Here is a 14306-nt window from a genome sequence, read left to right as displayed (position 1 = left end):
TCCTGATAAAATTAGCAATGTATTTGTTGTTTCCCCATTAGGGGTTGGTGAGAACAATTACTCATACAGTCTACTCTTTTTGAACATGCAAGCAGGTAACGATATCTCACACAGTGGTGTATGTATAGGTTTAGTTAGTCATATGTTTCATGCTCTAAGTTGGCACATTTGGTGACCATTATAGATGTTACTATGAACAGATAGCAACTTTCTCACTATGGTGTGGCATACTATTTGTCATTGACACTGTGATTATCATTAGATGCAGTAAGAAGACACTTATGGGTAAGAGGTTGCACAGAGTCTGGTGATTTTACAACACATCATACATAAGTTCCATCATAAGATCCAGCATCGTTTGTTTTCTCAGGAATGGAAGCCCAGTATTCCGACCGTTTCATATCTTTCTAAGAGACAACCTTACTGTCAAGGTATACAGGTGTTGTACAGTTAAAAAAAAACTCACACTATTGGTGCAATTTTATGGTCTGATTATCAACGTTTTCCTTTCGCCATTTGTCTTTTTTGTTTTCTTTGCATGTAATTGTTTGTATATATTATTGGTTTATGTTGATTACAACGATGTAAGTAGGTGCCTGATGAAGGACTCCATTGTCCAAAATACATTGGACATAGACTGCATGTTTTTCTCTTCATTAGATAAGACTTCATGATTTTACAAGAAACATGACCACATGTTTTACAATCACCATTTTGAGTTGAAAATCACATTACCTTTTGTTTGCTGAAAATAAGCAGAGTCATCTGCAAGGGGTAAGGTGGCACCACGGGAGGTTCCCATTGTCCTTGTGTTGGTTACGTAACTCTTACCACTCAGTTGCAACAGTGGTTTTATGCCACCTTGTCCAAATACTTATTCTAAATGTTGAAGGATCTCAGTGAATGGTGCCCGCCTCGCCAGTATTACACAACTTCTACCATTGTCACCTTGGGTGTTGTGGATCTGTCAATATAAATAGCACAGAATTCCTGGTGCATAATTTGCTAACCTACAAAAATTCAGAATTGTGTTTAATTGCACTGTACTGTAATGCTTATCTCCCAATGAGGTCTGCGCCAATATAACAATATGCTGTGATCTCTCTCATTAATTGTACTCCATATTCTCCACAGAGAACGCAAACACAATACAAGAAAGTACCAGGGGGCGCTACATTACTTGCCCAGATCTGTACCATGACTACTGCATACATGGGAAGTGTGAACATTCTATTAACATGCTGAAGCCATCTTGCAGGTAACTTTTATTTTTACTTCCAGCATGTGCATATAAACTGTATATGAGGCTACTGGTGTCTTTAGAACCACACAGCAGCAGAATTTAAGTATTGATATACATTTTTTAGGTGTGTACGGATGTCTGCATCAGCAAGAACAACACAATTCAAGAAACGTGTTTGATAGGTTTAACATGAGACTGAGAATGCCAAATAAACATGTTTAAGACACACCATGGAAGACGTGTTTTCTTAAGCTTTGAATGTCTCACTGCCCCAACTATGTGGCCTGTAATGAAGTAAATACCCCAACACATCTTTCCTTGAGAACTACAAGCATCTGTCATTATGACAGGAAGAAGTCAGGACGGGATCTTTGCTCATAGCCTCTCTGTGGCTCGCCTATAGCATTAAACTCAGACAAACTACACGCAAACAATGGGTTACCCTTTGGTGACATGTGGATATCTATGCTCTTTGCTGCCGTTCTGTACATAATCACGGATCTGCTATTAACTAAAAGAGGAAGCCTGCTTACTTGTGTCTACTTCAAAATGCAGATGCCTACGATGAATCCTGTTTACTGTGTCTGTTCAATCTGGAATCTCCCCCAACTTTAAAGTGAGCCAGTGACACCAATTGCCTGTTATACAGAGCTTTATGGAATGCACATTCACAAAGGCATTGAGGACCATTGGGGTATCTGAACAGCTTGTAATAGAAACAAGAAATGAGATTCACTTAATAACCCTCGAGAATCACTCATCAGTAGAATGGTTGCCTCACGTTGTGGGAGCATTTTGCCAGACATGGGAACCAGAGTAGTGGTTGAACTGTGCTACATGTATGCTTAGACTGAGCTCTAATTCCTTCAAAATAAAATAAAATGTTACTAAATCAATGACATAACATGACCCTTCTTTGGTCATGAACATCATTGTTGTGGTATTGATCTGTTGTGCTGCTCCGTGGGAAGTTGGCCTGCCAACCTCCCACGGAGCAGCAGAATAGATACCTATATGGGTAAACTGTGGTGGAATGGCATTGAACCATAATGGAATGTGGGCTTCTAGCTTCTGATCTTCTTTCTTTCTTAAGTGGACTATTACTTGTAGAGTCTGCATGGGATAGTGGTAGATTCCAGGCAATAGGATTAATGATCGCACAGTAGTTCTTTATAACTGGCTTGGCTGTAGGGGGATGTTATAATATCCATTGTTTAGATGTGTCCTTAAACATGACATGTCTTTATTAAAAAAAAGTGAGCAGTTTCTGGCATTGGATGCGGAGCCAATAGTAAAATATGTCTTATTTTAACAATCATATGATCATGCTCACCGCAGTATGCACTTTTTATCAGTTGTGCCATGGAACTTCATCTTGGATAGCAATTGTCATTGTAGGGAGGCCCATGATTAGATCCTCCCTGTATTTGATCCCCAGTATATTAGTGTCTGCAGCACGGTGTGGACATCTCTCGCTGTACTGTTATTTTCACTTCGCACAGATTATGGAGTTTGACGTGGGCTGGATTTCATTGCAGACACAGTGAACATGAGACAGCTTAGTATGGGGCACTTTGGAGGTCAGATCCCTACAGATTTAAAGGTCAATAAAACAATGAAGGTGAGGAAGAGTCCACAACAATGTAATGTGTCTGAAACAAATGACTGCATAGTGGGAGATCCAGCCCCTGGAAGCCCACACTGATATATAGTCTTATGGTAGCCTACTGATCTCTTCTTACATACTTTTAGTGGTTCCATGGCTTTACTGTATTACTTCTCCTTTGCTGCTTTTACATCATGGCTCTTTATTGTGCAATCCCCTTCCACATCACGTTATAATGCAGAATTCAGTGCTTGAACAGGGAATACCCCCTCACTGCCTCCCCTCTGCCGCTTTTGCTCGATGCAGAGTCTGCCTTTTTCACCCCACGCTGTCACATATCCAGCCGCCTCAACTTTCTTTTCACTCCCCGACTCCATTCTGGTCCCTCCTTTTTGCTTTACCCAGCCCACTTCCTGCCCCTTTCCACCACCTTCTGACAATTCTCTGAGGCCTTTTCACTGCCCCCCGAACCAGGCATGGCCCCCAATTTGCACCACCCTTAACAGCAAAGTAAACATCTGCGCCATAAATTCAGTGTGAATAATACCCCCTACACTAATGGCTGAAAAACCAGGGCATCCTTTCTGTTAATACTGGATACATTCAGTATTACTGAAAAACACTTTAAGTGCTCACCCGCTGACCACTCCATATTCCATTGATATGTATTAAGGAACAGCTGCACAAATGCATAACAAGGCACAGTATTTCTTGACCATGAACAATGCAATCATGGCAAGACCCCCCATTTTTTATCCATATAGATAATGTTACTCTTACAAGAACCAAATAATGGACTATCACAACTCAATATTAGCAACATTAACATTGAATATTGGCAGTGTTATTTGGTAATGATGTAAGGCTTACCAACCCCATTCTGGGATTTTTAGCCACGCAATAAGGGGGCATCCATCCCTGTAACCCATGCAGGGAAATCACCTGGTTCAAGGACCAGAAAGTTTGTGGTACTGGCCAACCTAGTCAAGCCTGAAGAGGTCACAAAGATAATACAAAATGGTGCCCCAGCTTCAACACCAAGACATACAGGCTCTGGATGTCCTGGAGTTGATTATGTGTTTTAGGGTACACATTTCTCTTAAGCGTCCTGCCGCAAAGCCAATACACCCTAGAGTTGAGTTTCCCTTCTGCCAGGGACTCTTGCCAAGCAAAGGGAACTTCAATGCCCAAGCCACTCTCAAGATTTAAAATGGATAAGCATTTGAAAGGGAGGATTAGGAAGACTTTGACATCTTTCATACCAACTATGACATTAGAGTCTTTGTTTTTAAATCCAGAATCCTTCTTCTGCACTTTATAGCAAACACATAATGCATAAAGAAGCAAAGAAAGAAAGTGAGAGACTCAAACATGCCCTCTGATCACCTTGGAAAAGAAGGCATTTCTCATGTGGACCAGGGCAGATACTAACAGGCTTTGGAGAATGGTTGAGGTGAGGCATCCTGTGTTCTCAGAAGTGATCACGCCATCTTACCAGATCCACAGGAACCTTGATTGAGCCCTAATAATGGTTTACTCTTGTACCTGGCCTACTTTTAAGTCCAACAGTAAAGTATTCTACTGCTCCACCACTGCAGTTTTCCCAATCTAATGTTAGCTCTTCATCTCGGTAAAACAAATGTTCACTGGTCGTATTCCTCCCCCATCTCTTTCAGTTTCAATGCCTTAATGATCTTTCTTTATTAGGAACATTCAGGTATAGAGTCCTGTTGTGTATAATGTATACAACGCTCAGACTTACATACTTCTCAATCATTCATTACAAGCTCCTCCAATGATGAATATTGTGTAACCTGCCATTCAGGCTATGGATCAACCTCCTGCACCAGTATATCTACTCAACAAAAAGTGACACCTAAAGATGCTGACTATTAAAATACAGCAAATTGTGCTGTCAGACTAGTTTCTGGACAGTTGGAGTATTGCATCATGGAGTATTTACATCAAGGTAATTATTAGCTGCTTGTTCCAGTTTCATATCCAGAGCCTAATCCAGCTGTACTGATTCAATATCCCAAACCTCCTTCAGACCCAAATCAGCAAGGGCCCCTTTTGTAAACCAAAACAGATGGGTGAATACTGATGCAGAAACGGATTCTCATCAGTGAGGATCACTTTCTTCAAACTCAATCTGGATGTCCCGGGAGGGTAGCTCAGCGGCACAGTGCTCGCCTTGGAAGCAAGACGACACAAAGCAATACAGATTCTATCCCCAGGTACCCGCGCACGTTATAAACATGAAACTAAGACAAACAACTACATAACTAAAACAAACAATTCCTGTAACAGCACCTTAATGCCCGGGGGCTGTGTCAGCGCTTTAAAAATGCAAATAAATAAATAAATAAATAATATGGCCTGAGTTGAAGTCAAAGACCATGCTGACATAATCTCATAGAGTGGGTAAGAAGACAACAAAAATGATCTCCAGGGCTACCCCCAGTACCTGACAGGAAAGTGAAAGCAACACAATCACAAGGAACAGGGGGAAATGGTAAGGCGGACAACTGCATAGTCCCTAACTCCAGAGTCGTAAAGGTCAAAAATAAACAGAGGTGAGAAAAGGCAGAAATACAAAGTACATTATACCCAAAAGCACTCTAGGGTACTTGAGATGATTCCATGATAAATATTGGATGTAAGGGATGTCTAGAAGCAACCAGGGTGCAGGAAAGCAGGCAGATCTGGCTCCAGATCAGTGATAGAGAAGTAGGCACCAAGATCCAACAGGAACCTGACAACAGAAAGACTGGGATGAAAGTCCACAAAAACCCTAAAACATAAGAATGGCAAAGGAAGTTCACAAAACACCCGATGACACAAGGATCCCAAAGAAGTCCCCAACACCCCCAATCGCAACATTGGGGTTCCAAAAGACTCAATTTTGCAAAGGCAGAAAAGACAGAAGTAAGTAGAAAAGTAGAATAACCATGGCACCAAAAACCATAGGAGGCAGAGCTGAAATTCCAAAAGGGCTCAAAGAGGCAGAGGAGAGAAGGAAAGTCCAAATGGAAGAAGGAGCCAATAAAAAACAGTGATCCTGGACAGGAAATCAGGAGGCTATAAGTCAACTTCAAACACCAAGAGACATTGGGGTTACCAGGTAGTGGCAACCAAGTAAGGGGAGGGTACGGGGAGGCGGGAGGTGGGAAAGAGGCAGGATGGGGTGAGGAAGGAGCAGAAAAGGGCGCAAAGCAGGAAGTGGAAAGCAAAGACAGGGAATGGAGTGGAGGGTGGGAAAGTAAAGAAATGTAAGGGGCAGGGGATGCAACTGCAGGGGTGAAGGAGCGGACCCCCATTTGAACTAAGAGTGGGACTAGCTAGGACATGTCCAACAGATATGTCTGACTTTCAGATGGGTATGCCACCTCTTCTTGTCATCAAGGAGGATTCACCCTGTCATTGGAGGAATGTTGGCACATTCCAGCCATTGACAAGAGACAGCCAAAGGTCCTTCTGATGATCACTCATGTCATTCCCTTACTATGCCACCAGCTGAAAATCATCCCCACCAAAATGTCAGAGATGCTCTCTAGAATGTCGTCACCAGTTTCAAAAGCCTGCTGTACTTCATGCAATAAAAATGTTCACAGGACGTACAAAATGAAAGACTCAGAACTATTCTGCCCATTTTTTTTATCTTTAAATATATTTGTAGCCATAGAAACCTTTCAAAGTGTAACTTTTTGGCTCAGCGGCGTACTTGTATCTTGAAAAATGCATGACTGCTATGTGGTCACCCTTATGCATTTTGTAATTTTTACTACATGCGCGCTTCCTCAAGTGGGCACTTGGACAAGAATTTCGTATTCACTTGTACCTGGTGAGCATATGGTCTAAACCCTTCCAAAGGTCTTAATCGGATTCCCACGCAGTTGAAAAATATGGAGAGGTGGACGGCAGAAAAATGAAGATTTACTGTATTCTGGTTATATCAATCTGTGCTCTCCCACCTTCATAACAACCAACTTGCTCAGCACAGAAAGTGCACAGACTGCAAGTTTGATGCTGACAGCCCGGTTTGATGCTATAGAGCCCTGAAAGACAAAAAAAGAACGGTGTCAATCAAAGACCCTAGTGACTTTTAAGCCCCATTCTCTATCTTTTGAAAGACATATTCAATAGTTTTGACATGCTGCTGCTGAAATACTTTCCCAACCACCACTGTTCAACATCCTAGATTCCCCCTATATGCTTTCTGTGTGCTTTTGCCTCCAGTGTTGGCCCAGTAGTGTGTTTAATACCTGTCTGCATTTTTGTTAGTTTAACTAATCAATTCCATATTGAACCTTGGATAAAGATCTGTGTATTTTAGTATCCCAGTACTATTAATGTTCTCTTTGCTTCTGTACTCTGAACAAGCTCACATCCCTCCTCAAGAATATATCCTGCCCTCTGCCTGTGCTACCCTAAATGGTGCATGAGGTATACCTGCTGCACCTGTGTAAACTTTATGATTGCCACTATTCCTCCCTGTACTCCTTCAGAGCAGTCGACATGTTGCCACACATACTGCTTGCAATTTAGCAATATAGCAATAGATCATAGGAAGACCTGATTCTGATCCATGCTACCTGTTTGTTTTTCAACGGTTTGTGTCAGTTAATCTGTGTGATCTCTAGTGTGTTATTTTCATAGAGGTAGGACTTAACCAAATCCTATGGTTGCCTGACTGCGATTCATACACAAACATGTGTGGAAAAGTCACAGAAAAGGAGCTAGATCACGGGTCACTAGAAACTACAAGACATAGGACCTCATCACAAGTCTGGCGGTAACCCTTCAATGCAGCGGTAGCGCTATTACTGCCGCATTTAAAGGTCCGCCAGATCATGGCCTTGGCGGACTTCCCCCCAGCTCTCAGCTGGGGGGAAATCTGCAGCAAATTTGCTGATTTTCAGCGCTATTACCGCCAGCGGGAAATCCGCCGGAGGTAATTGCGCACATTTTCTCCATTGGGCGCAACGGGGAATGAGGAAGTCCCAAATGGGCCCAATGGGGAATGGGCACTAACCATTCTGCCAAACCCGTGATCCGGCGCTAATAGCACCGGGGGTTTGGTGATAGGGCTAATAGCGCCAGCGTTACCGCCCAACTTGTGATGAGGCCCATAGGCACGATAACACTTAAAGCAGACTTTTCCTACATGACCTGACTTCTTGTAGTTTGTGAGACGCTACTGGCTTTTCATTTTCTTTCATTGATGAAGCTTTCTTAAGTGCCAAGGACGTGTATGTTCATCCTGAAGTCCCATAAGGCATCATTTATTTATTTATTTAGTCGGTATTTATAATGCGCCTACACAGCAAATGGTGTTTCAAGGTGCCATAAGACAAAAGAGAGGGGTGGGGAGGAACAGGGATGAACAATTACAAAACACAGTCCTATTAGACCTGTGTCATTCGGATCGTGCAAGTACAGTAACAAGAAGCGCAGGGGAGTTGGGTGCCGGTCAGAGCGGAATGCGTTAATGCTAAGAAGCAAAGGGAACAGTGGAGAGGATGCGAGTGCTGGGGGGGGCAGGGCCCCTGGGCTAGGCGTGTGCTACGGGGAGGCCAGGTGGACAATTGCCAGGGGAAAGCAGGGAGTGCTGGGAATGAGGGTCCACATGCTAAGTGTGAGGACAGGGCTGGATCAGGCTCTGTAGCGGTGTAGGCCCCACCAGGCTAGTACAGAAGGAGGGAGCCCGGTGGGGCAAGTGCAGGTTAGAGGGAGCAGGGGAGAGCGAAGTGCTGGGATAGACTGGTCAAGGAGGGCTTGGTGCCCTTTATGACTCAGAAGCAACCAGGCAGCCAGTCAAAATGCGGCAGAGGAGGGCACTAGCAGGGATGTATTTTGTTAAAGAGAGTTGGAGGTCGCGGGGTCTCAGGCCCAGAAAGCTTTGTGTGTGATGCAGAGGGTCTGGTTCTTGAGCCTCACAAAAACTGGGATATAGTGGAGAGATTTTAGGGCTGGAGAGATGTTGTTCCTGGGCTTGAGGCCAAGAATAAGTCTTGCAGTCCTATTCTGTATAAGTTGGAGAGGGCGGAGGGAGGAAAGAGGCAGATTGAGGAAGAGGATGTTGCACTGTTCCAGTATGGAGGGAACCAGAGCTCCGGAGACATTGAGCTTCTGGGGCAAGGTGAGGAAAGGGAGAATGCCTCTGAGGAAGTAGAGCTGAAAATGGGCCTTCTTGGCAAAGTCTGGGATATGAGGTGAGAAGGAGAGAGAGGAGTTGAAGATGACTCACAGGTTTTTTTCCTCACAAGAGGGTGAGGGGGCAAAGGAGGGTGGCCAGAGATAAAGGGGGAGGAATTGGGAGAAGTTCCAATGAGAAGGATTTCGGTCTTACTGGCGTTAAGACAGAGATCATTAGCATTGTGCCATGCCTGAATAGCAGCCAGAAAATCGGGAATGACTGAGCAAGGAGGGGAGGCAGAGGAGGGGTGCTTGAAGGAAAACTGTGTCATCGGCACAACTCTGGAAATGAGGAGAGAAGGAGGAGATCAAGTGGACAAGATGTTGAAAAGCCACAGCGAGAGGATAGTGCCCTGAGGGATGCCGCAGGTGGAGAGTGAGGTTGAGGAGGGAAAAGGTCCCATTTGAACCTTGGAGGGCCGATTCGGAAGGAAAGAGGTCCCAGAAGTGTATGGTTGTAGATAGATCATGTGGTGCATCAGGGGCAGCCTAAGGACATACGAGAGCCACTGCCGTTTTGGAATTTCTTTTATAAAACGAGTGGCAGCATCATCTGCCTGTGTGCTTACACCGCCTGCCTTTGAAAATGACCCTGTCCTGTCAGTGCTGTGAAGGGGTCTGGTTTTGTTCTTATTATCCTTAACATATTTCTTGATTTTTTTAAAGCTTCTCACCTGTTCACAGGTTTACAGATTTCTGCCAAGTGTCGTATGACCTGAACATGTCTGCGAATCTGGAGTCCTAATCCAAGGATCCATGCAGATCTGTGAGCCGCCTGAATGCCTGAAAACTGCATTCTGTGCATTATGGAGATTGGGGACCCAGAAAGGGTGACCCTGGGATGCCCAGTTTGGAGCTTCAGGACTGGGACCTCACCACAACAAGGGGGAGTGGGGTTTGGAGGTAAAGGATCATCTGGCAATAGTCATTGGGAAGTGGCATAGGGGATTCTTCTAGAGTAATGTGATAGTACTAGTGACATCATTTTTGGAACATTGGGACAGGGGCTTTGGCAGTTTTAAGGGCAACATTATTAAGTGATAGTGAAATTTAACAGGGAGACATTCTAAAAAGAGCAATGTGTATGAAGAATGGGACAATTCACTTGATGCAATGTGAATGGGCCATGCGATACATACTGAGAGAAATGTGATAGGGTCATGGGTCTAATTTCTGGGCACACTGTGAAAGGACATAGGTGAAAGGACCTACAGCACCTTTTACAGCAAAGTGGCTCACAGCAATCTTCATTCTAAGATGAACTTGACTGCGCCTTGAGTTATCATTTGTGGCAAGGTGATATGATAATGTGATTGTATGGGGCAATGTGAATGGGTACAGGGCAACTATTTAGGGCAATGTCAAAAGGGGTGAGCATTTTCTGGATGCAATGTGATATTGTGATAGATATATGATCTAATTAGAATGGCAATATTCTTAACCTCAGCAATTTTGCCATGCTATTTGAAGCAGGATTTGCAATTAACAGTGGATAATACAGAAATTAGTGTGGCAATTGGCCTCATTACAAGTGTACCGGTGCAGTGATAACGTACCAGTATTACCGCCTATGGCATGTTACCACACTGGCACACTCATTCCTGAGCTGGCGGTGTATCTGCCAACCTAGCGGCAAATAACTGCCGGTATTACCCGCCTGGTTATACCGGTGCTGATAATACTGGCAAATTCTCCCATGGTGTCATATAGGACTCCATGGAATGGGGAATGGTCAGTGTTTCCGCCACTTGGAATCTGCTGGTAATTCTGAAAGACCAAAATGGCAGAAGCGGTATTACAGTTTATCAGTATCCTGCCGGTAATACCGTTAATACCGGCGGGATACGAGCAAAATTGCAATGAGGCCCAATGTCCTTAAGTGGTGCGTCATCGGAATGTTATTGTTGTAACTGGAATATCAATAGAGACCTGAAGGACACTGGGCCTCATTACAAGTTTGCTGGTCCGGTAACTACGGTACCAGTAAGCTTGCCGGTACTGTAGTTACTGGACCAGAAAACTACAAGTTCTGCTCGCGGGTGCCTTTTCTTCCGCCAGGTCTGACCTGGCGGGTGGAACGGCACCAGTGAGCAGAGCATGTCCGATGCACCGGCCCCATTCACAAATGGTGCCGGTGCATCCAATCTCTCCATTCCCATTGAGCCCTATGGGGCTCAAATGGGAATGGGGAGCATTTTATTCCGGCGTCTGCAAATGGGCAATTACCGGGTCCGGTGGGGCCATAATGACCAGGTAATTGCCCATTGGCAGGTGCCGGAAAAATTTGCAAGTTTAGCAGCAGACTGGTGGTTTTACCGGCAAGGCTACCGCCAAACTTGTAATGAGGCCCACTGTGCTTAATCACTAGAAAACTGGAATGGTAATGGGGAAACTGAAGTGGCATTGACAGCATACAATGAATTTAAACAATTTAAAACCGGTTTAGCAGTGTTGAATCTGACAGACTGGAACACTAAACTCAAAACAAGCATGTTTAACCTCTTTATATCTATATTTAGAAAATATCCTCTGCCATGCTGAATACATTGATTCTTGAATGGATAAGGATGTCACCTACCATATCTTTAGCATTCCACAGAGAGGAATAAGAATATTAGTATTCATGACCTTCACACTAAAGAGGTTGAGAGAGAGTAGAACAGGTTATTGCAGCATCACTCCTGAAAGATTGTACACTACTAGCAACTTGTTATCAGTAGTGCCTTGGAATAATTGAACACTAGCACCAAATTATTGGCAGCACCATACATTACGGGAGTAATACTAAAGTATACATTTGAATTAAGATAGTTTCTGTCAGAATCAGATTTTGAAAGATGTGTGATTGTAGGTGGGCTCTGGCATGCATTCTGATTGTACTGTTTTTATGATTACAAAAAAGATCTGGTGGCACAATATATAAGACTCGTATCATTTACACCTGCATATGTGTACAAGTTCCCAGTATGCTAGTGTCACACTGCATCTGCCACTACTTTGAGAATATGGCACATATGTTCTGTAAAATACACCGATCTCAAAAATATCCTTGAACAGGAGTATCCCAACAAATGTACTGGAGGAAAAGGTTGGAGGAAAGGGGAAAGGCTGATTCACTTTGCTTGCTGTCTTAGACCATCTCGGGTAATTATTTTACATCCTACCAGTTTAATAAATCAATATTCGCCACTGTCTATCATCCTCAAAATCATAAAACAGTACCATGTATCATGCCACCATCCTCATATGTTTTGTTTTTCCGTCCAAGACAGTAGGGTATGTGGAGAGTTGTTTGAGGAGATCTGGGAGTGGGAATATGTGGGAAGAAGGTGGGGCAGCACTAAGAGGTGGATATTATCAGGTGGGTTCAGGTAGGAGGTGGAGTTGTTTCTGGATGCTGGCAATGAGAGGTTGGAGATGGTGCTGGAATCGAGAGAGAGACAGAGAGCGAGACAGAGGAAATTGGTTTGGAGATGATAAGGAAGAGCAGCATAATGCCCTGAAGTAAGGAGAAGACTAGATAACATCAGGTGGCGATTGAGAAAAATAAAGAGGAGATTGAAACATATCAGGGGGAAGGAAGAAACAAAGAAACCATAGACGTCACGTGGCCAGGAACATTCCAGGGATCTCATTTGGATCCATGCATGTGTTAGAATTGGAGAGAGAAACGAGCAAGCAGCACGCAGTGTATATCTGGTTCAGAGATACAATGGAGGTCATCAAGACCTGGACCTTCCAAGGAAGAGGTAACCAGGTCTAGAAGCCACATCCCCTGGGAAAACAAGAGGACCATTCTCCATGGCCCTTTCTAACTCCAGGGCACCAGCTTCCTCAGAATGCCAAACTACCCGAGGCAAAGCTGATCACACCCTTGGAGCAGAAACTCGTGCTCTCCCTCTCCATCCTCACAGAAGCTTAATGAACCCAGAATAACAGGGATGGCCCTATATTGCAACAGAAAAAAAGGGTATACGAAATCCTAAAACTCGAGATTGAGAGTGCGACTGAAGGAATGGTTTGGGAACACCATCAGAGATACAATTGTGTTGTGTTATGGATGGTGAGTGATTTGGTAAGGCCTATACCTCAGCTATTAATTGTTGTAGTAATACTGCACTAGAAACCGTTGCCTTGTGTTACCAATGCAGCCATCATTTGTAGAGTTGAGGTATTTTGTGCTGGATGTGGCACCCATGCTCCCATTTCCAGATGAAAGAGTGCAGGTGGGCTTTAGTTATGTTATGTTATGTAGGAGTTTTATACAGCACAGCAATAACGCAAGGACATAACACCGCTATTGACTATGAATGAATACAAGAGCTATACAAACTGCTGAAAATTGAGGTTATTTATTAAACAGATAGGTTTTAAAGTGTCTTCCGAAATGCTAGTGAACTGGATTCGCTTGGAAGTCCTGTAGGGAAAAAATTCCAATATCTATTTGCTGTACCAGAAAAAGCCATCTACCAGCTCTTTCCTTCTCATAAGTCGCAATGATCAATCCCCTGTCAGCCCTCAGCCTTAAGGATTGGGCAGTAATGTATGTACTGATTGTTACCAACAGCGGAGTAGCCGTTGGATGTTGAAGACTTTTGAACACGAGACACATACTTTCAAACATAATTCGATTTTGCCGACAGACAATGAAGGCAGCGGACTGGCAGGGTAATGTGCGCGTGGTGCTTATACTTTCTCGGCAACCCTGCTGCTTTATTCTGAAATTTTTAAACAGCTGATGGGTAAAGGAGAGGCAAGGAAGGATCTTCCTTATTTTCCTCAGAAGAAAAAAGGAAGACTTGGTTACAGCCGAGGCTTGCATATTTAGCGTGAAACTGTGGTAGAAAATGGTAACCACATTTTTTATCACTGATTTAGGACTGGGGCAACGCCAGGAAGCCTCTGGCCAGCAAGACGGGGTCCACTTATTAAGTTCTTCATTGTGCCCTCAGTTGCATCTCCGATGTGGGGTCCTGATCTCGGTTTTTAAGTATGTTAAATGTATATGACGCATCGTTTTACAGAATATGTTATGCACTCAGGTTTGAATGTAACTATCGGCACATTTACAACACTGGCTACGTCATAAGGCTAGCGTCAAAATGAAGTCATGAAAAACACAGACATGAATACATGGGGTTCAGTCCATTGCCATCGCGGAGTGCATTCTTGAAAATATGGTATTGATGCATGTTGTGTTCAACGCTTCAAACGCGGTTTATCGTGTAACAACTCTCAAATGAATTAGCGTCAAGCAAT

At 43.7% G+C, this 14306-nt stretch overlaps 1 protein-coding gene across 1 annotated transcript in view; it reads left to right on the top strand.

The window, feature by feature from the left end:
- The window catches only part of TMEFF2 (transmembrane protein with EGF like and two follistatin like domains 2), an 866447-nt gene that overhangs the window by 804138 nt on the left and 48003 nt on the right, over nt 1-14306 (top strand). Inside the window, exon 8 of the mRNA XM_069615689.1 lies at nt 1135-1258. Coding sequence (XP_069471790.1) covers nt 1135-1258 — 124 coding nt within the window. The remainder of the gene's footprint in view (nt 1-1134; nt 1259-14306) is intronic.

This window comes from Ambystoma mexicanum, chromosome 9 (assembly GCF_040938575.1).
Source record: "Ambystoma mexicanum isolate Mex_15411 chromosome 9, UKY_AmexF1_1, whole genome shotgun sequence".
NCBI classification, from domain to species: Eukaryota; Metazoa; Chordata; class Amphibia; order Caudata; family Ambystomatidae; genus Ambystoma; species Ambystoma mexicanum.
Note: the sequence above shows the minus strand (reverse complement) of the source record. Positions and strands in the feature narration are given on the sequence as shown.